At 35.3% G+C, this 21,784-nt stretch overlaps 1 protein-coding gene across 1 annotated transcript; it reads left to right on the top strand.

The window, feature by feature from the left end:
• Positions 1-16,003: 16,003 nt before the first annotated feature.
• Positions 16,004-20,915, top strand: LOC132175760 (peptidyl-prolyl cis-trans isomerase CYP40). Its single transcript, XM_059587810.1, has 9 exons — positions 16,004-16,401; positions 17,804-18,301; positions 18,511-18,598; positions 18,711-18,763; positions 19,151-19,255; positions 19,706-19,781; positions 20,151-20,188; positions 20,274-20,345; positions 20,509-20,915. Exons 1-8 carry the CDS (start codon positions 16,231-16,233, stop codon positions 20,325-20,327), a joined length of 1,083 nt encoding a protein of 360 aa, XP_059443793.1. The 5' UTR covers positions 16,004-16,230; the 3' UTR covers positions 20,328-20,345; positions 20,509-20,915.
• The last annotated feature ends 869 nt before the right edge of the window (positions 20,916-21,784 follow it).

Consider the following 21,784-nt stretch of genomic DNA (forward strand, 5'->3'; position numbering starts at 1 on the left):
AAACAAACACAAAACATAAAAGCAATAGAAAATACAAGCCCAAAAGAAGTCACACAAGGCAGAGCATAAAATTAAAAAGCAGGAACATAACACCAAACCCAAAAATCACAAGTATCAACGAAGTTGTCGGAGAAGCCACACTGGCGCGAGGCAAACCGGAGTAGGAGCGGAAGGAGACGACGGGGGGTTGGAGTGCCGATGATGATGGAGGAAGGGCGCGATGGAGGGCAGATTTGGCGTAGGAAGATGGATCTAGCACCAAAAGAGCTAAACCCAAAAAACAAAACAGATCCGGGTGGAGGTGACGATTCGGCGAAACAAAGGAGGCGACACGGCGGCTATGGAGGCGAAGATGATGCAATATTGGGAGGAGGGGGGATAAATCGCACAAGGCAACGGGTGTTAGAGAAAAACTCATCCAGAGGAAAAAAAAAAACAAGGAGGAAAAGGGAGGGGGGGGGAAGAAAGAGGTTCTTCCCTCCTCCCAAACCAGGCGGTGGCTAGGTTAGGGTTTTTTTTTAGGAGAGAGGGCTAAGCGTTTTTTCAAGACCCAGACTTCAATTTCATTCAATATGTAACCCTAACACGTCATCAGTTTTTCTTTCTGTTTCTGCTTTTCCTTTTATTTCATATTATATCCAATAAGGATCAGGCTTAGGTGCTGTAATTTTTTTTTACAGCATCCGTGCTGTAATTCTTTTAAGGGTTGAAGATTCACTTTTCATTTCTCTTTAGTCCCATTGGACCTTCCATGCTACTTGAACATTCTGCCAAACATTCATGCTTGTCACGCACTGCCACGCGCTTCGCCCGTGTTGTCAATGTCTTCCTAGTCCTCCTTGAACCAAATTATGGATATCCAAAACCAGAATTAGGTTTGCTGGGTTCAGATTTATTGATAAGTGGAATACCTGTCACCAAAGCCACCGCATGCACTACCTAGTTTTTTTGCTTGTACAGCCATGCACCATCATAGTTGACTAATTGGCGTGTTTGCCGCACCATTCAATAGATCCAAAGCCAACAAGTCTGCCGCCGTCAAAATTCGCCTTAGTGGACTTCCCGCAAGCTTTCACAGCTTCAACATTCTATGGTTACGCTTCACGCGCCGGTGACTCTCCCAGCGCATCCTTATCATGTGCGCGTCTTAGACACACTTTACGAGTGTCGCACTTTACACGTGACACGTGCCTTCCTCATGCGCAATCTTATGGAAATCCTTGTAAATGGAGAAAGTTAGTGGAAAACCTTGTGACCAACTTTACTTTGGGATTGTTGCTCTTAGTATGGTTTGTGCTTGAGGCTATATATAGGATATTGCACACTCAAGTTTTTCTTCTGTTTCTCTTGCTCCGTCTCCTAAAAACACAAATCCTCTATGCAACCCTCACAAGATCCAAGCTAAGGAGGGAAGAGCCTCCACTCCTCCTTCCCCATCCCATAGCTTTTTAGGTTTTTTGTCTATGATTTTGAAGTTAGATCTACTGCTATTCCTCTGCCTTCATTAACCATGTGCTATGCCTCCACCATCACCAGTCTCCACTCCTCTAGTGCGTACACCCCCACGCGCCGCCGTGGCATGTGTGGGTTGCACATGCTGACATTTATTTTGGTCTCGATCAAGTGGTAGATCCTCGGCTCCTCTACTCACTTGGCTCTTCGTATTTGCTCTTTGTGGAGCCCTTTCGGTGCAACAAAATTTGCAAACCAAAATCCATATCCAAATCATGAAATTCAGAGTCTTTGATACTTAGTGTCTCACAGTTTTTGAAGGTGTGTCCATCACAACTTAGTCTGCAACTTGATAGAAACTAAGAAATATATGAGTGCCGTTCAATGCACTCACAACTCTCCACAATGGCCGTTACAATATATTTTTAAATAAATAATAGTAATGGAAAAATTCATTTAACACTCTAAACTTTTATCGTATTTGTAATCATTCTCCTAAACTTCAAAAAGCTTTCAATTTAATGTATCCAAGTTAACACAAGTTTGTAATGTCACTCTTGTTAAATCTTAACGGAGGCCGTAATAAATTTCAAAATATCCCTAATTTGTTTTGCATAATCCACGTTAGGCTTAGTGGGTGGTCGGCTTGGTGGGTTTGATGACCAACCTTAAGACCCACATTGGGTCACAAGTGACCCATGGCAGCTGATGTTCACAATGTTTTTTTTATTAATTATTTAATTAAGGTAATTTTATAAATTTATAATTACCGTCTGATTTAAATTATAAGAGTTATTTCATTTATTTACCGTCTAATTTAACCTCAAACTCTAATGATATGTGTGAAATTGCAGATTTTATAAACTTAAATACATTAATTTTTAAAGTTTGAAAAGTTTGAAAGAGAAATTATAAATGCAAGTAAGATTTTTCCAAAAATAAAAGTATAAATATCAATTGGGCAAAAGTGGACAGTGGACCACTTGAAAATGTGGATGACCATTTAGTGAAGAAAATGAAGAAACAGATTGAGCAAGAGACACACACACCCAATCTGTAGGTGGCAATTGGTTGTTTATTGAAAATTCCATGTGATATTGGCAGCTTTTGTCTCGGCCACCACCAATACCATCATGAAGCCATCAACTCTAGCAATAAGCAAAGGTGGGATTCTCTCTGGCCTCTCTCTAGGACACTTCCTCTGTACAATTTGTACTGATTTTCTCTTTAATTAATTCTTCCATTGTTCTGTCCCTTAAGTCCTAGGTTACCTTTGTTAAAAATGTCTTTCCATGTTTGACACGTCTGAAAAACTAGTTTTTTTATTTTTTTTTATATTTTTATATAATTTGAAGAGTTGGAAAAAGAGAAAGAGGACACAAATGAGTTGTGGAGAAAGAGAGCGAATATAAGGAGTTGGGTTGGGATTGAAATCTAGTGCAAGTTGCTTGCAATTTGGGTTTTTTTTTTATCCAGACAGGTATTCGGGCATCCTGAGACCTCCTGAATGTTATTTTCCTTCATCTATGTAAATTATTTTACACCTCATGAATGTTATTTTTCTCCTCCAACTGAAATATTTTTAAATTGACCAATATTTTACACCGTGCTAAACATTCAATCTTTTCAAAAAAATATTTTACATTAAAACAAACCGGACCTAAAAAGAAAAAGAGAAAATTTTCAATAACTATTTTTGCATCTCCTTCCACTACAATTTTCTCACATGCATTTTTATCTTTCTTTAAAAAAAAAAAGTGGTAATTTACCCTTACTACTACCCTAATAACAATCTACCCCCTAAAGTATCAATTGTTACAATTTACCCCATAAACTATCAAAACAATGACAATGTACCCTTACTTTTAACAAAATGACAAAATTACCCTTACTAAAATAAAAACAAAAATACTAAAATTTATTTTTTCCAAAATTTTAAGGGTATTTTTGTTTTATTGAAAATTATATAGGGGTAATTTGGTCACTTTGCTAGTAATGGGGGGTACATTGTCATTGTTTTAGTAGTTTGGGGGGTAGATTGTCATTGTGGTGATAATTTGAGGAGGTTAAGTGGACTTTACCAAAAAAAAAAAAAAAAAACAATCATTTACCAAGTAAAGGGTGCATCCTTTTAGGTTGTAATTGGTCTAGGCATGGCAAGTGAGATATATTCTATGAATATGTTGTCGAGTCCAAACACGACCAAGTTAGATTAAAGGGATAACTTCACTTTAGACCCTTGAATTACCACGATTTGAGAAGCCCCCAAACTTCAAAACCTTTCAATTTGGACCTCTGAACTTTCAATTGCAGTCAATTTGAACCCTTTCATCATATTTAGCTATTAACTTCCCTGATTTACCCATAAAAGGACCAAAATATCCATAATTTTTTTTTTTTAAAAAAAAATTATTTATTTTTTAATTTGGAATTAAGGGTAAATTTGAAATTTTATAAAAAGTCAGGGGTATAAATGTAGTAAACGTCATTGTCTCACTTTTAATGTTTAAAATCCGACGGAGGGGTTCAAATTGATTGCAATTGAAAGTTCAGGGATCCAAATTGAGAGATTTTGAAGTTTGGGTGACTTCTTAAATCGCTTGGTAATTCAGAGATTTAAAGTGAAGTTACTCCTAAATTTAAAAATGCATCTTAAGAAAAAAGGAGTGTGCCTAGTCCTCTTTTTGCACTGGTTAAATACCATAAAGGGAAAGGCATGAGACAAATTGAGTTAGAAGCACAATCATTTGGGATTAAGATTTTAGCCGACAATTTTTGATACAACCTATAAATTTAATACAAAATTAATATGTTAGGGTTGAAAAGTTTGACTCTGTTGGGTGGTCCCCAACAATCTTCCCTCACACATTAGGCCCTAGGTCGGAATAGAGACAACTCGTTTTTTCAGTGGCTGTTGAGTCAAAACTTGTTGGTTGAACCTGGGCTCTAATACTAAGATTGGGTGGTCTACATTTCCCAACCCCAAAAGTTAGCTTAAGAGATGAGGTTTTCCTTCGCACTTATAAACTGACCACCAGCCCCTTCCACAACTGATGTGGGATAACCTCAACAGACCCATTTAATTAAATCCCTATAACATGCATTAAGGGATTATATTTGGTGACTTACGGTGCCAGAATAGTGGCAAAGGAGACGGCGGCGGCGTTATCACTCTCTTGAATCGGGGGGAATGGAGATCTTATGGACTTTAGAAGACGACTATCTAAGAGAACAACAATTAATACGATGTTTTCGTAGTTTTTTAGTCTTTTCTGTTCCACAATAACGTGGTAATATACTAATATGGTATTTGAGGGTAAAAAAAAAACTTAATTTGTGCCAAATTTCTATAGAATTGATAGGGTTCTTCTGTAACCTTTTGGGACTTGCATGCCACTAGAAAGCCCACCATGGTTTTCAAAACAGGCCCTTATTTACTGCAACTACCGACAGAGCCAGGCTAGTATAAATTATCCTCGGCCGCATGATACTCAACATGGTCTTTGCCGGCCCATCTTGCAAAGCAAATATAGGACCACGACCACCTTATTCTGCATGTTTATGGATAATTTATTAAATACATACATTAATTAACAAGACTTTGGAATGGAAAGATAATTTATTAAACTGGCTTATACTTAATTGAAAATATTGATACGATTTTTTTTTTTTTTTTGTCTGAAGACTTGAAAAAAGGCACCCAATCATCTTCTAAGCATGCTGCACACATGGTGCTACATGACGTGGACGCATAGACCTAATCTCATGCATTATTATGATTATTATTATTATTCACCAATCTATTCAAGCCTCATATTCTGTAATCAATGTCATAGGCTTATAGACATAAATTATTGCATATCAAGACAAAAACAACACTGGAGGCTTTGGAGAATGGGGAGCTTGTGATGTTATGTATTATCTGTCCCACTTTCTTTTCTTGATGGAGCTGCGCAGAACTCATCTCTGCGTGGATTCAATTCACTTAATTAGTGCTTCAAAATTTAGCATTATCATCTCAAGTGCCCAATTTTCTTCATTTCAAATGGGCCCATGCCAATCAAATAATGGACTGAGATCGCTATTTATAGTTTGTTCGGGATTGCGTTAGGGAAAAACGGAATCAGGATTTAAGATTAGAGATGACAAAATTAAAAGTGAAAATCTTTTCAAGGAGGCCGGGCAGTTCCGCCCTTGGCGTTAAGGGATTTAAATATCTAAAAAGTTTTGTCAAACAATAAATTTGTTTGAGATTATGTTGAAAAATAGAGCTTTTAATATCAAAATTACTTTTCTAAGCTCTGGAAAGTAATGTTCTAGCTGTTCTTCTTCTCATTGGCATAGTACACCATTATTCAATTCTTTCTTTTCCAATTTTTTTTCTCAGCCTATTCGTTTTTTTCAAACACCATACGTACGAAATCTTTTCTCCACCTATAAAATAATCAACCCTAGATGTGACAAGTGTTGAAAGTTGGCTCACACCTTTATGTACGAACTTAATTTAAAAATGATATGATCAATCTTGTTAAAAACAGTTACTTATGCATTGGTTTCGGGTGGAGAGAAACGTGTGTCGGCATGGATCCTATTGATTGTAGGGTTGAGAAATAAGAGCTATTTATATTGGTTTGTGTATGCCTAGTGTAGATTTATTATTTCAATTAAAGATTAGTCATAGGCTAGCGAATTTTGACGTCTTTGATATGTAATCTTTTAGTTACAACTTTAATCTCTTAATTTCGGTTAGGATCTTTCAGAACATTATTATTTATGATTGTAAAAGTTTTAATGCTTTTGACTTCTCTATTAATGAGATCGGAATGATTTTTCTTAAAATGTATATATATATATATATATATATATATAAAGCTTAATGAAAGATATATAGGCATGCAACTTTTTTAATTAATGGGGTTTTAAATGTCCTTGACCAACTTGAACGTCATTCGTGCATCCCCTATATTTGAATTTCTCTTCTAAGCTCTAATTTACATGAGTTGATGCTTGTTAAATGTACAAATTCTACTTTGTGACACATTAATTAATTACATATATGAAAAACGATTGAAGCCAAGCCCCTTTTTGAAAACATAATTTTCCTTAAGATCTTTTTGTGAAAGTTTTTGTTTTTTTTTTTCCTAATTATGCATCTTTATGTGATTTTTTTTTTTTGGGCAAAAGGAACCAATGAGCTGCCCTACCAAAAGTCAAATTCAAATTTTTTACATTGATTTATGCTGTGTTGTGAACAAAAATGAATTTTGATGAACATTATATGAAAAAAAAAAAATTGTTTTAAATCCCAAGTTAATCACACCATCCAAATTAGTAAATTGAACAAATATTAAGCCAGGCACCACATATAAAATTATCCAAAAATCAAAACAGGCATAAAACAAATCAACATAGAGATTTTTATTAGGCAATGTTTACGTTTTTGCTATTGTGTACTTGTAATAGTGAGTAAGAGAAAAAAAAATTTCACGACGGAGAATTCCCACATATGCTTGATTAGTATTAGTCGCCTTGAATTTTTATTGATGTTCTAGTGGAGCTGGGTTAGGCTATGACTTAGTTGAATTTGAAGAAGTGCTTGCAGTTCCCACCGTCTAGACCCCCTTTTGTGCGGCTCCCAGCAGGTAGATGCTACAATGGTTATACCCAAGTAGAATAGTTACAATTGGTCTCCCTAGCCTACTATTTCATGCTCAAAAAAAAAAAATTAATTAATTAATTAATAAAAAAAAAAATTTGGTCTTCAAAACGTACTATGCCACCCATGATTGCCCACCAAACACTCACATATGTGGTTAAAATTAACTTATGGCAATCAAATAGCACATAAGAATTACAAGCATTATCTATACTTTTATCACCACTTATGCAACCATATAAAAATCAATCTAACACATAACATAAACCCTTTTGCATAATACACATATAATGCATTTATATATGCATACAAACCATTAAGCACAGAATAGGACATTATGCACTTATATTGGACCCCACAGTTGTGTTTATGAAAAAACATAAAACAAAAAAAAATACAAAAAAAATACAAAAATCACATCAAAGTAATTAAATGCAATGCAATGCAAGACATGGGAACACAAAGAAAACATGATAATGCATAATACAACATGACATGCAAAATGAAAAAAAAAGACATACCCTTTAATAGTAATTATTATATATTCACCAATTGAATAAAAAAATGGTTTTTTTTTTTTCTCTCTTTTTTTTTTTTTTTTTTTTTTTTATCTCTCATACTTTAATAGTTAAAGAAATAATAAACAAATCTTTAAAAAATAATATTTAAATAAAATAGTGAAGGTGGATTGTTAAAATAGTGAGACTGTTGGAGATGTTCTAAAAAAGTAAATAGTTAAAATATATATAAAAAAAAAAAGTCCTTTTAATTATTTTAGTGTGTAAAATTTGATAACGGTGCTAAGTCAATGCCAAACTATCGTTACTATCATTATCCTCCCTAAAGTGTGAATATGGTCACTTTTTCTCACCAAAACCTGCTTGACTATGGTGGTGCCTTCACTTCCTTGTAACTTCTAACCATAAAACTGTCCAAGACATCTAACCTAACCAACACATCTTTAATCAACATAAACAACTCTTTTTGACAATTCCTACAATAGGAATTCTGATTCACACGATATCCGTCTCAATTTAAAAACAATTTGGTTAAAAATCTAATTAACTCTACCATAAAAGTAGCAAGTATGGACAAACCTAAATGTAGATTGTCTCCTAGGTGGATCTACTAAGTTAGGCTTAGGACTTGTTTAAGTGTGTGTTTGAGGGGTCTAAAAATGTGTTAACATTCAAAAAGTTGGTTTGAAGAAAAAAGTACAAATTTGGTAAAAATTGAAAGCGGTTTTAAGAGTTTAAAAATCGTAAAAATAGTCAAAATGCACTTTGAACCTTTGGACAAAAAACATTTTTTTTTACTTAAAAGCTCTATTTCTCAAACGCAATTTCAAACATGTTTTTAGACAATTTTGATATAATTGGCAAACTCGAGACGAACTCAAAAAGTAAATGCTTAGAGTTGAAGGATTTGACCATTTTTTTTTTGAACGGAAATCTGATGATTTCATTGATTAAAGATCACGAGCATAAAGCTCTTACAGAGCAGAACAAAAAGCTCTTATAGCACAAAGCGTAAAGTTATGTAAAAATTATAGTCACATGCTATAAAGTTACAAAGTCATAGATACAAACAAAATTTATTACAATCAGGTGCTATTTATGATTTCAATCTTCCGCTAACCCATATACAAATACAGTTAAAGAGTCGATCTACTCTGAGCATACTAGATTTAAGACATGGGTAGCCAAATTTCCAAACAAAATTTATTTATACTGATCGTGAGAGATAACCTCTCACACCTAATTATCTAGGCCGTGAGAAATAACTTCTCACACCTAATTTTTCATTCTCACTCATGAGGGCAAATCTAGAGAGAAGAAACCTCTTATTCAAAATAAAAAACACAAACAAATAGTTAGCAAGCGGTCGGAGTTGAGATGAATGGTACAACAAGGTAAAAAGTGCATGGACGCATAATGGAGATAACGGAGTTGCTAATATGTTAGGAGAACAACAAAAAACATTAAAAAGAAAAAAAAAGGGAGGGAGTAGGTAGGAGCGATGAGTAGAATGAGAAAAGGAGAGGAGGGAGCATATATACTCCTTCCTCATCTCAAAATTGTTTTATAAAAAGAGAATATGACCTATTTAATTAAATAGGTCAAATTAAAATTAAATTATAAAATTTTATACACAACTTAACACAATTCAAATCCAACACGTATGGCGCAACAGATTGGGTTACTCTCCATTATTGGAGTTAGATGCGGAACTTCGTTGGTTTTCCACTTCTTGGAGATCCGGAAAGGGACGAGAAGCTGTAGACAAGACAGATCGACAAGACCATGCATCCCACTCAGGTCTACGGAGCCACAGTTACAGGAATGGGCGCACCTGCGCCAGGTTCGTGCGCATATCATGGAGGTGCATGCATTGCTTTCCATGTATTTCTTCTTTGTATGTTTATGAATCTTTTCCAGAGACAAGTCGTTTGCACTCAACGACAGGTCCTTTTCCCGTAGCCGTAGGTATGTCAATCCAAAAAACAATTTGCATTGATATGTCATTCTGTTTCCAACACATACATACAATAAATTTTGAAATATTAAGATTAAATGCACAACATAGAAAGGCCCGCACCCCCTCGTGCTTCAACTTCACAATGGAATCCATTTAATTATAATTTATAGTGTCCATCGACATATAAACAGTCGAGTCATAATTTTTCAGATTTTGTCGTTTGTTTTGTTTCCCTTTTCTATGAACATTATTTAGTGTCGGTAGGCGGTAGCCACACCCTCCAAAACAAAACAGTAAAAATGGAAAAAGAAAAAGGTCCCTCATTTTTTTATTGCTTAAGGTCATTGGTTAATATATATATATATATATTTTTTTGTGGGAAATATCTTAGAATCTAATCATCACGAGGAAGGAGAAATGATAAATACAACAAAGAAGAAAAGAAAAACAAGGGGAGGACAAGTCAAACAACAACCTAAAGCAATCACAATAGCGAGAGAAAAAAGCTTAGAATTATTGAAAATTAATCAATTGAATGACTAGGGCTATTTGAAATTGAAGGGTTGTGATAAATGTGGTTTGAGATGGGGCACCAACCTCAAAAGATCCTTCAATCTTATTTGTATTAAAAACAGTATAACTAAGAGGCACGAGAAAATGTATGAACCTCGAAAGGTTGTTCAAATCTTTCCGAACCCCCACTAAAACTACACCTCAAGCAGTGACCGGAGAAGAGATCGAGCCACGACAAGGAAAAAAGCACCGGAGAAGTACCATCCAGGTGTCTAGAGAAAAGAGAGGCAAACACATGAAGCTTGTAGGACACAAAAGTAAAAACCTCCATAGACCAAAACAAGGAAGAGAAGCTTCGGTAGGTTTTGCGTCTAGGGTACTGGTTTAATTTTAGTTAAGCATGAAACTCTAGCAAGCTGATTTGAAGTTTCTTTTTTTTGTTAATTACACTTAAAGCTTTCGACTATCGGTTATTTTTTTAAAAAACCCCACAAATTGACGAGTTTGATACTTGTATACAAACTATCATTTTATGGCATATAAAAGCCATTCTATTAGCCTCCACTGTTAGGTTTGATGGAAAAGTGGTAACTTGCCCTGTACATAGCCACGTTTATGTCTCTCTTCCTATAATAGGCCTATTTTCTAAAAAGCTAAAACCACCCCATGAGGATAGATCCGTTGGTCACCCAAAATCAAGGAGCGGGTGGCTCGTGGACCACCCCCAGAGGTGGTTAGGGATGGTTTGCGGCCACCCCTAACCCTCTGGGGGTGGCTGAACCTCTTTTTTTTTTTTTTTTTTTTCTTTTTAATTTAATCTTTTTTTATGAATTAATAATTATCAAGGGTAAATTTGAATTTTCAATAGTCAAAGTGAGAGTATGTTCAAAAGATTTTGGTCAAATTTAATTTTTCTATCAATTCTAACGGTCAACACTAATGGAGTGACATTTTTGCAGCAAAATAATAGTTTGATGTATCTAAGTGTCACACCTATTAGTTTGTAGGGCTCATTTTAAAATAATTGATTGTTCAGGGAACTCAAATGTTTTTAACCCTTAGGTTGAATACTTTTTTAGTCCTTGTGTTTTATGCTGTTAATTAATCAAAATATTCTATGGGTTTTCAAAAGTGTCATATATGATTCTTATGTGTTTCCCATTTATCGCTTTACTCCCTCTGTCTCAATTATGTTAAAAAAGGTTGATGAGCGTGCATCTTGGACACCACATAAGAATAATAAATACTACCACATGTTAATTCTTGCCACATCGACATATAACTTAACATAAAAGGGTCCCCAAAGGATAGCTCAATCGGCTAGAGACCACGCCTTATGAAGCGAAGGTCACTAGTTCGAATCCTCCTTCCCCTTTCTTGTGTGGACATGTTAAAAAAAAATAAAAAAAAACTTAACATAAAAGAAAAGAGAAAAAGAAAAAGAAAACATGAAGGGGTGGTTGTGGACAGAGACACCTCCATGGGTGGTGGTGTAGTTTCCATGGACCCAACCCCACTCTCAAGAAGGTGGTCAATAGATGTAATGCCTCGAGAAGTTAATTAATTTTACGGTTCGTCTCTCAGTCTCATCCATAAACAATAAGACTCAAAGATCTCTACTCCTCATATATGTTGTAATATAAGAATCATGTCATAGTTTAACATTATATTGTCTACCCGAGATATTAACCACTTCCCGTTACGGTTAGTGTTGTTCCGAGAGACCTATAATATAATACTAATGCCCCAAATATTGTACGTTACCGTCCATACAATAATAGCTTAACCAAATTTGACCTCGGGTGGGTCACACCGCTAATAATGTCTGTCTTGTAGCGACTACCATTTAAGCATGGATGCGCCGGTCACGAACAACTATTGAATCCAAGGCCAAACATAACAATAAAACCTTTGACCATGGAGTTGACCTGTATAGTAAGCACATGACCGTTATCCCACACGTACCGGTGTACCATGTCATATGATGCACTTTAATTCATAGTATTTTATATGCATGTATTTACAAACTCATCATTTCATTATCTTGATAATTCATCACCTATTTTCACAAAAATAAAGTTCACAGTAGTTTAAAACGTATTTCATGTAAGTTGTAAATATGCACGTTTGATACATAAAATAATCATGTTATGCTCAAAGAACATACTAACAAGTATCCGTGTAAGTTTTACTCATTTGTGTCACAGAGGTCCTCCACAAAATTCTCTTGAGGCTTCACAACCTTGAAATCTGAGAAAAGGCTTACCGTTAGCTTGAGTTAGTTCTAAACCCGAGCAAAGACAAGCCTTAAACCCTAATAAGCTCAAAACAGGTCTCCTGCCTGACCCTTGAACATTTAGGTAAAGAAGATCAAAAGTTCGATCACGACATCAAATGTTCGATCAGAAGAAGTCGAATGTTCGGTGCTGGGCAGAAACTCATTTTCAAACCAAAAACTAACAAAACCACTTCTAGACAAGTCTTAAGGTCTTAACGTGATCTCTAACAGAATCTTAAGCCACAACAACACATCCATACAAGAAGAACTACATCCATCATTGTTAATCCACTAATACATCAGTAAGCTAGTGTTAAGACCAACAAAATCATCTAGAAACTAAAACCTACAAGTTATGCTATGAACACAAATTAAACAGTAAAACAACCACTAATGAAATGAGTTGGGCTAGGAAAGTTGTCTCCTTTGGAGAACAAGGCACCAAGAGAGCTCCTTCTCTCTCTAAATCTCTCTCTCTCTCTGTGAACAAACTAATTGGAAGGGCGAAAATATGCTGATGGGTGGGGTATTTAAAAAAGAAAAAAGGCCAGAGGATAAGATTCAGCTACTTTTTCTAATCTACGTACAGTTGAACATTTTATGTACTATTACCCAACGGTTTTAAGGTTGCAGGTGAACGTTTAGTAGTCCATAGTCGAACATTCCAGGATATGGTTAAGGTTGAACATTCAGTGGTCCATACACGATTGTTCTTCACTAGGGTGTTCTCTTGAATGTTTAGTTACAAACTTACAAGGCTTAGAAGGTTCAGTCAACAACCAAAATTCAAAATTCTTATTTCTAATGAACCCTACTAAACTTGGTAAACCCATTAGCCCATTAATCTTAAGCTAATTCTCAACCTAGTAAACACTTGAAGTACTACAATAGGGGAACCTCACTGCTTTGTTCATCAACGATAAGAAGTTTATCAGAGGTTCCCATAAAGAAGAATCACTTCAAGAAGATTGTTGAGCTAAGAGACAAGCGGAAAGCTTGTTGATCTTACATAGCCTAGGAGTTGCAAAGGGTTGTAAATGTCCTTGTGTCTATAATCTGGATTTTTTTTTTAATAGTTTACCGGGTTTGGCTGCAACATAGAAGTTTTACTTTTAGAGAGTTTTCTAAAAGTTTTTATCTTCGTCACTAAAATATCTGTGTTTTTGTGATTTACTGCTTTACATATTTTGGTGATTGATTGTTGCATGCTTCTTAATTTTAATTCCACATTAATTTTTGTTAAACACCTATTCACCCACCTCTAGGTGTATTTTGGAGTCTAGTTTATATTTTCACTTTTTTTTTTTTAATTGAAAGGGGGAAAATGTTACAAAGGAGATCTTTTCCACTATTGATTCGGAGATGGACGAGATAATGGATGATTCTATGGGAATGCTTTCAAACACTAGGTGGAAAGCGGCTCATTTAGTCAAACAATGTGCTCTTAAGTTAGCATTCCTACAAACTTTTTTAGTCTTCCAGCTAAAGAAAGAATGCAAATACAGGGAAATATCAGAAACAACATTAGAAAAATTACACCCCACATGTAGCTGGGGTTGTTGAATAGCAATGACTACATTAAGTGCATCCCCTTCAAGGATGAGAGAGTAAGCACCGCATGAAGTTGCAGTTTGAACCGCCAAAAGGGCCGCATGAGCTTCACCTAAGGCGACATCCTTAGTAAGAATCTTCTTAGTAGCAGCACAAATGATGTTACCATTTGGAACAAAACTTGGTTGACTCAGACTTATCCAGCTGAGCAAGCTAACAAGGTTGAGTAGGTCACAATTGATGTAAGGACTAAACTGCATAGGATGATCCCCGGAGATGAGCAATCATAATGAGTGCTAAAAATTTTATTTTATGATTTTTTGGCTATGTTTTAAAACATGTTTTTGTTTAATCTTTCCCTTTTTCTCTTGGTGATAAAAAAGAGGAGATATTTTGGGGAGATTATTTGACTGATATTTGATGTTTGGATAATATTGGTTTATGGATAAATGATGGAAGCTAATTTTTTTTTTTTTTTAATAGAATAGTATGATGATACATGAAATGAAAATCCAATTACTTCATTAGTACTTCTCATGAGTTAGTTCTAAATTTAATTGATGTTGAGCACACTTTCAAGAATTCAAATCTAACCTATTTTCGTGGTTTGTAATTGAATGTTTATATTTTTAGTGTGGTTTGATATTTTGATATTTACTGTTGCATAATTGGTAATGTTGATGCATAATTGTTGGTTGATTGCATTGGGGTCTAAATTCTGCTTTTCATATATATAGAGAAAAAGGATTACTTTTTTGGAGCTTAGATAATAAGTAAAGGGTTAGATAGACTTCCTTACATAGATATTTGATGGATGATTAGTATAATGGAAAATTAGGGTTTAATAGAAAGAAAACAAAAAACCCCAATGAATGAGGAAATTAATTGTAGATGGAATGATAGTATATGGACTCCATGGTGAACTACGAACGTTCTAACAAAACATGAGGTAATAAGTTAGAACCTAAAAGTTGTGTGAAAAGAGATTCAGATGAAGAGAAAGAGGAATCATGAAAAAGGAAAGAAGAAACCCTAACCGCACCTAAAAGAAATAAGTATTTATTAGAAATGATAGAAGATAGCTTAAAAAGGGTTTTGGAAGAGAAACTAATGTATTTGGAGCTCTAAATTCACTCGCCGAGCATAGGTGGGTGACCATAGTGTGTGCACAGAAAAGAGTTTTTCGGATTGGGGTCTTATGCGCGATTTTGACACTCATAGCTAAAGTTACACCCAAATCACTACTAGGTGCACAATATCACCCAATCAACTTAATATGGACGATATCAAGAAAAATAGAACAAAAAGGGGATTGGAAGAACTTAAGAAATTTTAGATTAGACTGTCTCGGTCGATAGTCGTTCAACCGAATATAAGCAACACGTGACGATAAGAGGAAAAAGTGTCGAAAAACGAATTCAAACAACCATATTCAAATGGAGAACATGTTGTTCGAACGAAAGGAGTCACCATGAGGCATCATTAGATTGCATGGTGGCAGACGCTCAGCAAACCAAATCTTATCACGTGCCAAAGATACTGATTTGACGTGTGTGTTTAATGTTAAAATGTCGATGCTGTTCGAATGCATATCGATCGTAAGGAATCTCAGGTTTCACTCAATGTGTGGTGAGACGTTGCACTGACAAGGTTAAGATATTTTGATGCTAAGAGCACTAGCAGCAGCTTCCTTTTGATTTTCCTTAAGTTTATGGCACAAAATTACTTTTTTCATTCCTATCAAAATATATTTCACAATAACTTCCCTTACATTTTCTTATACCATTAAAATATTATTTATTTACAAAATACAAGTTCCTTATCTACCCTCACTTTTTTTCACAAAATTTCTAATTATCGACAAAAAGATGAAAGAGGAGAGAAGAAAAAAAAAATGTTTATATTGCTAGAAGCAGGGTGTTATTGCACTTTATTAACAATATTGGGCGTAGAATTGTAAAACCACGAAGTAGTTGTGAATAGAAAGAAAAAACGACAAGAGACAATGGCATATGAGAAAATTTGAAAGCTTGACACTGTACACGACCTACGTTTGCAACAATGTAAAAGAAATGGCCCTTGAAAAACCGAGGCGTCAGGCGTTTGAAAATTTGGCAGATTCGAGAGAAGTACATAAATAGCTAACGGTTCTTAGGGTTCATTAACTCTCTCTTCTGTTCCGTCATTCACTATGCGTTGACGGAGAGACAGAGAGATAGAGCTCAGAGAAGAGTCCAGAAGGAAGCAGAGAGAGAGAGAGAAACAGAGAAAGAGAGAAACAGAGAGAGAGAGAGAGGGAGAGATGGGGAGGCCACGGTGCTATCTGGACATAAGCATAGGAGGAGAGCTGGAAGGGAGGATAGTGGTGGAGCTCTTCAACGATGTGGTGCCCAAAACCGCTGAGAACTTCAGGGCTCTCTGCACTGGCGAGAAAGGCATTGGTCCAAACACTGGTGTGCCACTCCATTACAAGGTTCTCTCTTTCTTTACATACAAATATGTGTGTATGTATTTATGCATATAACTAACTGGGTCTAAGTTGTTTTCTTTTCTGTTCTTTTTTTTTGTTATTGTTTTTTGGTGATGAAAACACTGTGCTGCCCTTGATCATAGAGGAAAGTGATAGGGCTTTGGTTTTGGAGTGTATGGTGATTATGAATTTCAAGGGTATTTATGCCTCTCTATTGTTTTTGTATACATATGTGCTTTTGTGTGGATGAATATGTATTGGGGATTTTGGAATTTTTTTGTTGGGTCTGGTATATGTATTTGGGCTGAAGGTAGCTTTGTCGTTTTGTTCTGAGAAGGGTGGCGTCCTTGGTGAGAGAGTAAGATGATTTTTTTTTTTTTTTTTTTTGGGTTCTGTTTAGCTTCTGTAAATCTCTGCAGTCTGTGGAAACTATGAAGTTATATTTTTGTTTAGGTGATGAAGTGGTTTTAATGGCCTTAATTCTGGAAAGATGCGCTTTTGGATGTGTTTAGCTGATGATTTCTCACAAACTTATTGTTGGTTTCGTTTTATTGTTAACTTGCTGGAATTGCCATGGCCATTGTAATTGTTCTTTCAAGGGGTAAATTTTCATGAAAGCGCCATTAGTATGTGAGACTCATTGAAAAGAAATTATTCGAGACTTTGATGAACGAACTTCTATTCACCTATACTCGTCAGAAAAAGAAAAGCCTTTTTGGCTAACGCCTTCTTTCTTTGCTTTTTGCTTTTTACCCAAAAAAGTATAAACATAAACAAACAACTTTAAACACAAGATACTCACAAAAAACTCAAAATTACTTTTGACTTGGTCACATCTTTTTCAACGGAAAAAAAAGAAGAAAAAAGGCACATTCTAAGAAACGTTATCAAATGTTTTCAACCGTAGTGGATGTAAACAAGTCTCAGCAAGCCACAGAAAGAAGCATGAACAAGTCTCACTGGCCTGTGCTTGAAAAATAAAGGCAACGTACCTATTGATATTTTGTATGAGAAAATGCCGACTGAATTTAAGGATAGCTTTTCAAGGTAGTGTTCTTCATTTAATAGGCATCAGCATACATGATAAGCTCCGTGCTTTTCATTGGCACCGACGCAGGGTGTCAAAATATCATAGTGTTTTGGACTTGGGTTAGGTGCAGTGAGATGGGTGGGGCTGTAGTAGATCCTTTTCTTTTTCTCCTCTTCAGTTCTTTCTGGTCTAGAAGTTTGGTCAATCTAGAGACTTGTAGCTTATCATTTCTGGCATAAAATAGAAAACTCACCTTATTCTCTTTCCTCACAAACTACTGTATGTATTTGCATACCGTTGTTTGTATTTGCCTTTTGAAGGGCTCAGTGATACTTATCCTAATTGATTTCGAATATATGAATGTTATCATTCCAGGGAACCTGTTTTCATCGTGTTATTAAAAGCTTTATGGTGCAAGGTGGAGATACCTCTGCTCGTGATGGCAGTGGGGGAGAATCTATCTATGGCTTGAAATTTGAAGATGAGAATTTTGAAGTAAAGCATGAAAGGAAAGGAATGTTATCTATGGCTAATTCCGGTCCTAACACAAATGGGTCTCAGTTTTTCATCACGACAACTCGCACTTCTCATCTAGATGGAAAACATGTTGTGTTTGGGAAGGTAGTTAAAGGAATGGGAGTGGTGCGATCAATTGAGCATGTTACAACTGATGGTGACAGTCCTACTGCTGATGTCTTAATTGTGGACTGTGGTGAAACTCTTGACGGGGCAGATGATGGAATATCTAATTTTTTCAAAGATGGTGATACTTATCCTGATTGGCCAGCTGACCTTGACGAGAGTCCAAATGAGCTCTCCTGGTGGATGAATGCTGTTGATTCTGTAAAGTCTTTTGGCAATGAGCATTACAAGGTAGGGGTTGTCGGTTGCACTTCAGGTTAATGATTTATTTTATAATATTTGAGAGAGACTTCTAGTTGAAATATAAATCCTCAAGATAGGAAGGGAATTTGGTAAAACCAGTTTTTGGTAGTGGCGTTCAGTGGCTTCATTTTTTTAATTTTTTTTTTGTTAAAAATATTTCCTGCGTTTTACAACATGCTATGAATTACTGACTACAGAAACAAGACTATAAGATGGCTCTTAGAAAGTATCGGAAGGCTTTACGCTATCTGGATATCTGCTGGGAGAAAGATGGAATTGATGAAGGTGAGCTATCACTTTTCTCATGGAGTTTATTTATGCATTGAGGAGGATCTAAGAAGTTAGCACTTACACATGCCTCAATTTTGATTCTACGCTTTCTTTCTTGTGACTGCAGAGAAGTGTTCGAGTTTGAGAAAGACAAAGTCACAGATTTTCACTAACAGCTCTGTAAGTCATATTCTCAGTCCTTTATTTGCAAGCAGCATGTTCAAAAAGTTGTCTTGAAAAGATAAATGTCCATATCAGAAATCTCTTTCTATTAATTTGATTTTTGAGTTTGGGGTGGGTTAGCATCTAGACACATCTTCGATTGATTATTTGATAATAATAAGAATGTGTGTGATATATATTCATTATATATATAAATTGGTCTTCGCAACTTGAAGTTTTCCTTTTGATGATATATCCCTACATTTGGTAGCATATCAGTCCTTTAATCCTTTCTCTGTCAAGGCCCATATGGGTTTATGTACTATTCTTAAATGTTTCCTTGTATCATTCAATATCCAAAGCTGCTTTTGTCTATTTAACAGTTGATGCGGTATATTGCTTTAGGCTTGTAAGTTGAAATTAGGGGATCTGAAAGGAGCTTTGTTAGACACGGAATTTGCAATGCGTGATGGAGATGACAATGTGAAAGCTTTGTTCCGCCAAGGTCAGGTTGGTATCTTCCTCCAGTAAGGGTTTCTATTACTAGACGGGTGAGAACTTTTAGAAATACTCGGTCTGAGCTACTCTGTCATGGAAAAAGTTTGCTCAGATGCTTATTCCATGCTTTCATCTTTGTAAATCTTATGTTCTGCTATTGTTTTTTCCCCCATGTTTCCTCATTTGAATTATTTGAGTTTGCATAATTGTGTTCTGAAATAATTTTTTTTTTTTTTATCATCTGTCTATAACCACCTAAAATGTCCAAACAATGCATCATTTTGAAGTGGAGGTTTTTGATTTCAAATATCTTGTTTGTGCGGCCATAACTTTGTTAGGAATCTCTTAAGTTTTGTCTTAATTATACTTTACAGCCTTCAATCCCAAGGCTGGCTTGCATATCTTTGCAAATATATTACATTTTTTCTTATTTTAGGAATAATGGTCCTCCTGATGTATCAGGCATACATGGCACTTAATGACATTGATGCTGCTGTTGAAAGCTTCAAGAAGGCATCGGATTTGGAGCCAAATGATGGTTAGTGACTCAGGCTTCGTCATAATCATTTTTTTGGCCAGACACCATACACTTATGCTGGGTGATTTCCTCTTTAGATGTTTGACTCTGAAGTTCAATTAAGAACTATATAGATCTTATATATGCAGTATTTTATATTGTTTGTGAACTGAAAATTTACACTATTGTGTTTGAAATTTCTGCCTTCCACATTAAAACCCGAAAAGTGTCAAACATAAAGTTGTTTTGATTTGTGAAAGGAGATGAAGGATGAATAAATAGTCAAATTACATATGTTTCTTCGGGAATTCAAAGTTAGGCCTCATGTACTTCATTGTTGAAACTTGCTGAAAGCCCTACTTTATAATGGTTGTTTTTCTTTTTCCCCAGCTGGAATAAAGAAAGAGCTTGCTGCTGCTAAGAAGAAGGTTGGTTCAAAGCAAATTGTATCTTTATATAATGGCAATAGAGTTTTGAGATGGATTGGGTTATGAATACATATTATTGTTTCAGATTGCCGATCGACGTGATCTGGAGAGAAAGGCATACAGCAAGATGTTCCAATAGCAGATTGGCATTCAACTGGTGTGTTAGACTTCTTAAAATATCTTTCTTTTATTGTTTGTTATTACTTTGAAACATAGGCTTCCTGCAGGTTTTTCAATTGCTACCTTTTTACTTTGAGTTGTGCTGCTTGTATATTTTTGTTGTATTTCTTCCTAATGAGCTTAATCCTTTCACTTTTCAGGTTTTGCTAGGGATCCGAGGAAAATAACCAGATCCTTCACACCAAATACAATTGTACAAAATTGAGGATTGAGAAAATTCTTAGATTTTTCTTGTCAGGGAGTGTTGCCGTTATACTTTAGAACTGGCCAACACTGATGAACTATTCCTTGATAAAAATTTGATCCGAACAATTTTGTTTACAATAACTTTGGACCTAAATTTTCAACCATGATCATCTTCTTAATGCTGAAGTGCCAATCCAAAAGAAGGGATGTAACCTTCGTCTCCTGTTGGCCTTTTAGGTAAGTTTGTGGCCTTTTAGTTGGAATATTGAGATGATTATTGGCTTTCTTTATAGCTGTATGATGCACTAAAGGTCTCGCCAAAGGTGGGAAGCTGTTTATGATGAACTCTAAAATTTTTCTAGCCTTGCCTAAGTTTTGCAACACGAACTCAATGTAAAATTAGCAAGTTAGGGTTTATGGGTTTAGGGTTTAGGGTTTAGGCCAACAATTATTGATACGACTTGCGAATTTAACACTAATTTCACTTGAAATTAGCAGGTTAGCGTTGAAAGGTCTGACATGTTCAATTAAATGAGTCGAGTTAAGGTTTATCTATATATTTTATACTCACTACACGACTCAAAACAAACACAAGAACGACCTGAAACCAAAACAAGAACATGATTTGTGACTCCTAACCTTAACTTAAGAAACATATTTGACTTTGGTACTTCAATCATCATTAGAGTCCAGTTTCTTATATCTCCAAAAAGAGTTTGGGAGTGATACTTGATGTTACATTTTACTTGATGTTACATTTTATGTGCAACATTTATGGACTAAGTTTCGTTGGCATCTTTAGCATAAATGGGTTGCGGGGAAAGAAAACAGGGCCTTGTGTGGCAAATTGATTTCTATTTTTGTGGCAAATCGATTTCTGTTTTTGTTTCTAAAAATAAACAATTCTCTGTTGTGTTTTTTAGCGAAAAAAAGCATTTGGCTGAAAACAATTTCTGAAAATTTGCAACAACCCCATTTTACCAAAACCAGAAAAAAAAAAAAAAAGAAAAGAAAAGAAGCTAAATCTGACCAAAACCAATCAAAATGCTATGTGTATACACTGGAATGGAACCCAGCAAAATATATAAGAGAAAGAAATTACTATGAAAGTAAAGCAAGTAGGGTTTTGTAAACAAACATGACTAGCCATGAATATACTCGGACTCATAGCTCGATTGTTAAACTGAATGTTCGTGAATACAAAATTAGGTTCGATGTTAGACAATACGT

This window comes from Corylus avellana, chromosome ca1, assembly GCF_901000735.1.
Source record: "Corylus avellana chromosome ca1, CavTom2PMs-1.0".
In the NCBI taxonomy this organism is placed as follows: Eukaryota; Viridiplantae; Streptophyta; class Magnoliopsida; order Fagales; family Betulaceae; genus Corylus; species Corylus avellana.

Coding starts and splice junctions, on each gene's coding strand:
- LOC132175760 (XM_059587810.1), top strand. CDS start 16,231: ATGGGGAGGCCACGGTGCTATCTGGACATAAGCATAGGAGGAGAGCTG. Junction 18,599..18,710: donor GAAAGATGGAATTGATGAAG/GTGAGCTATCAC, acceptor TTGTGACTGCAG/AGAAGTGTTCGAGTTTGAGA. Junction 19,782..20,150: donor GGATTTGGAGCCAAATGATG/GTTAGTGACTCA, acceptor CTTTTTCCCCAG/CTGGAATAAAGAAAGAGCTT.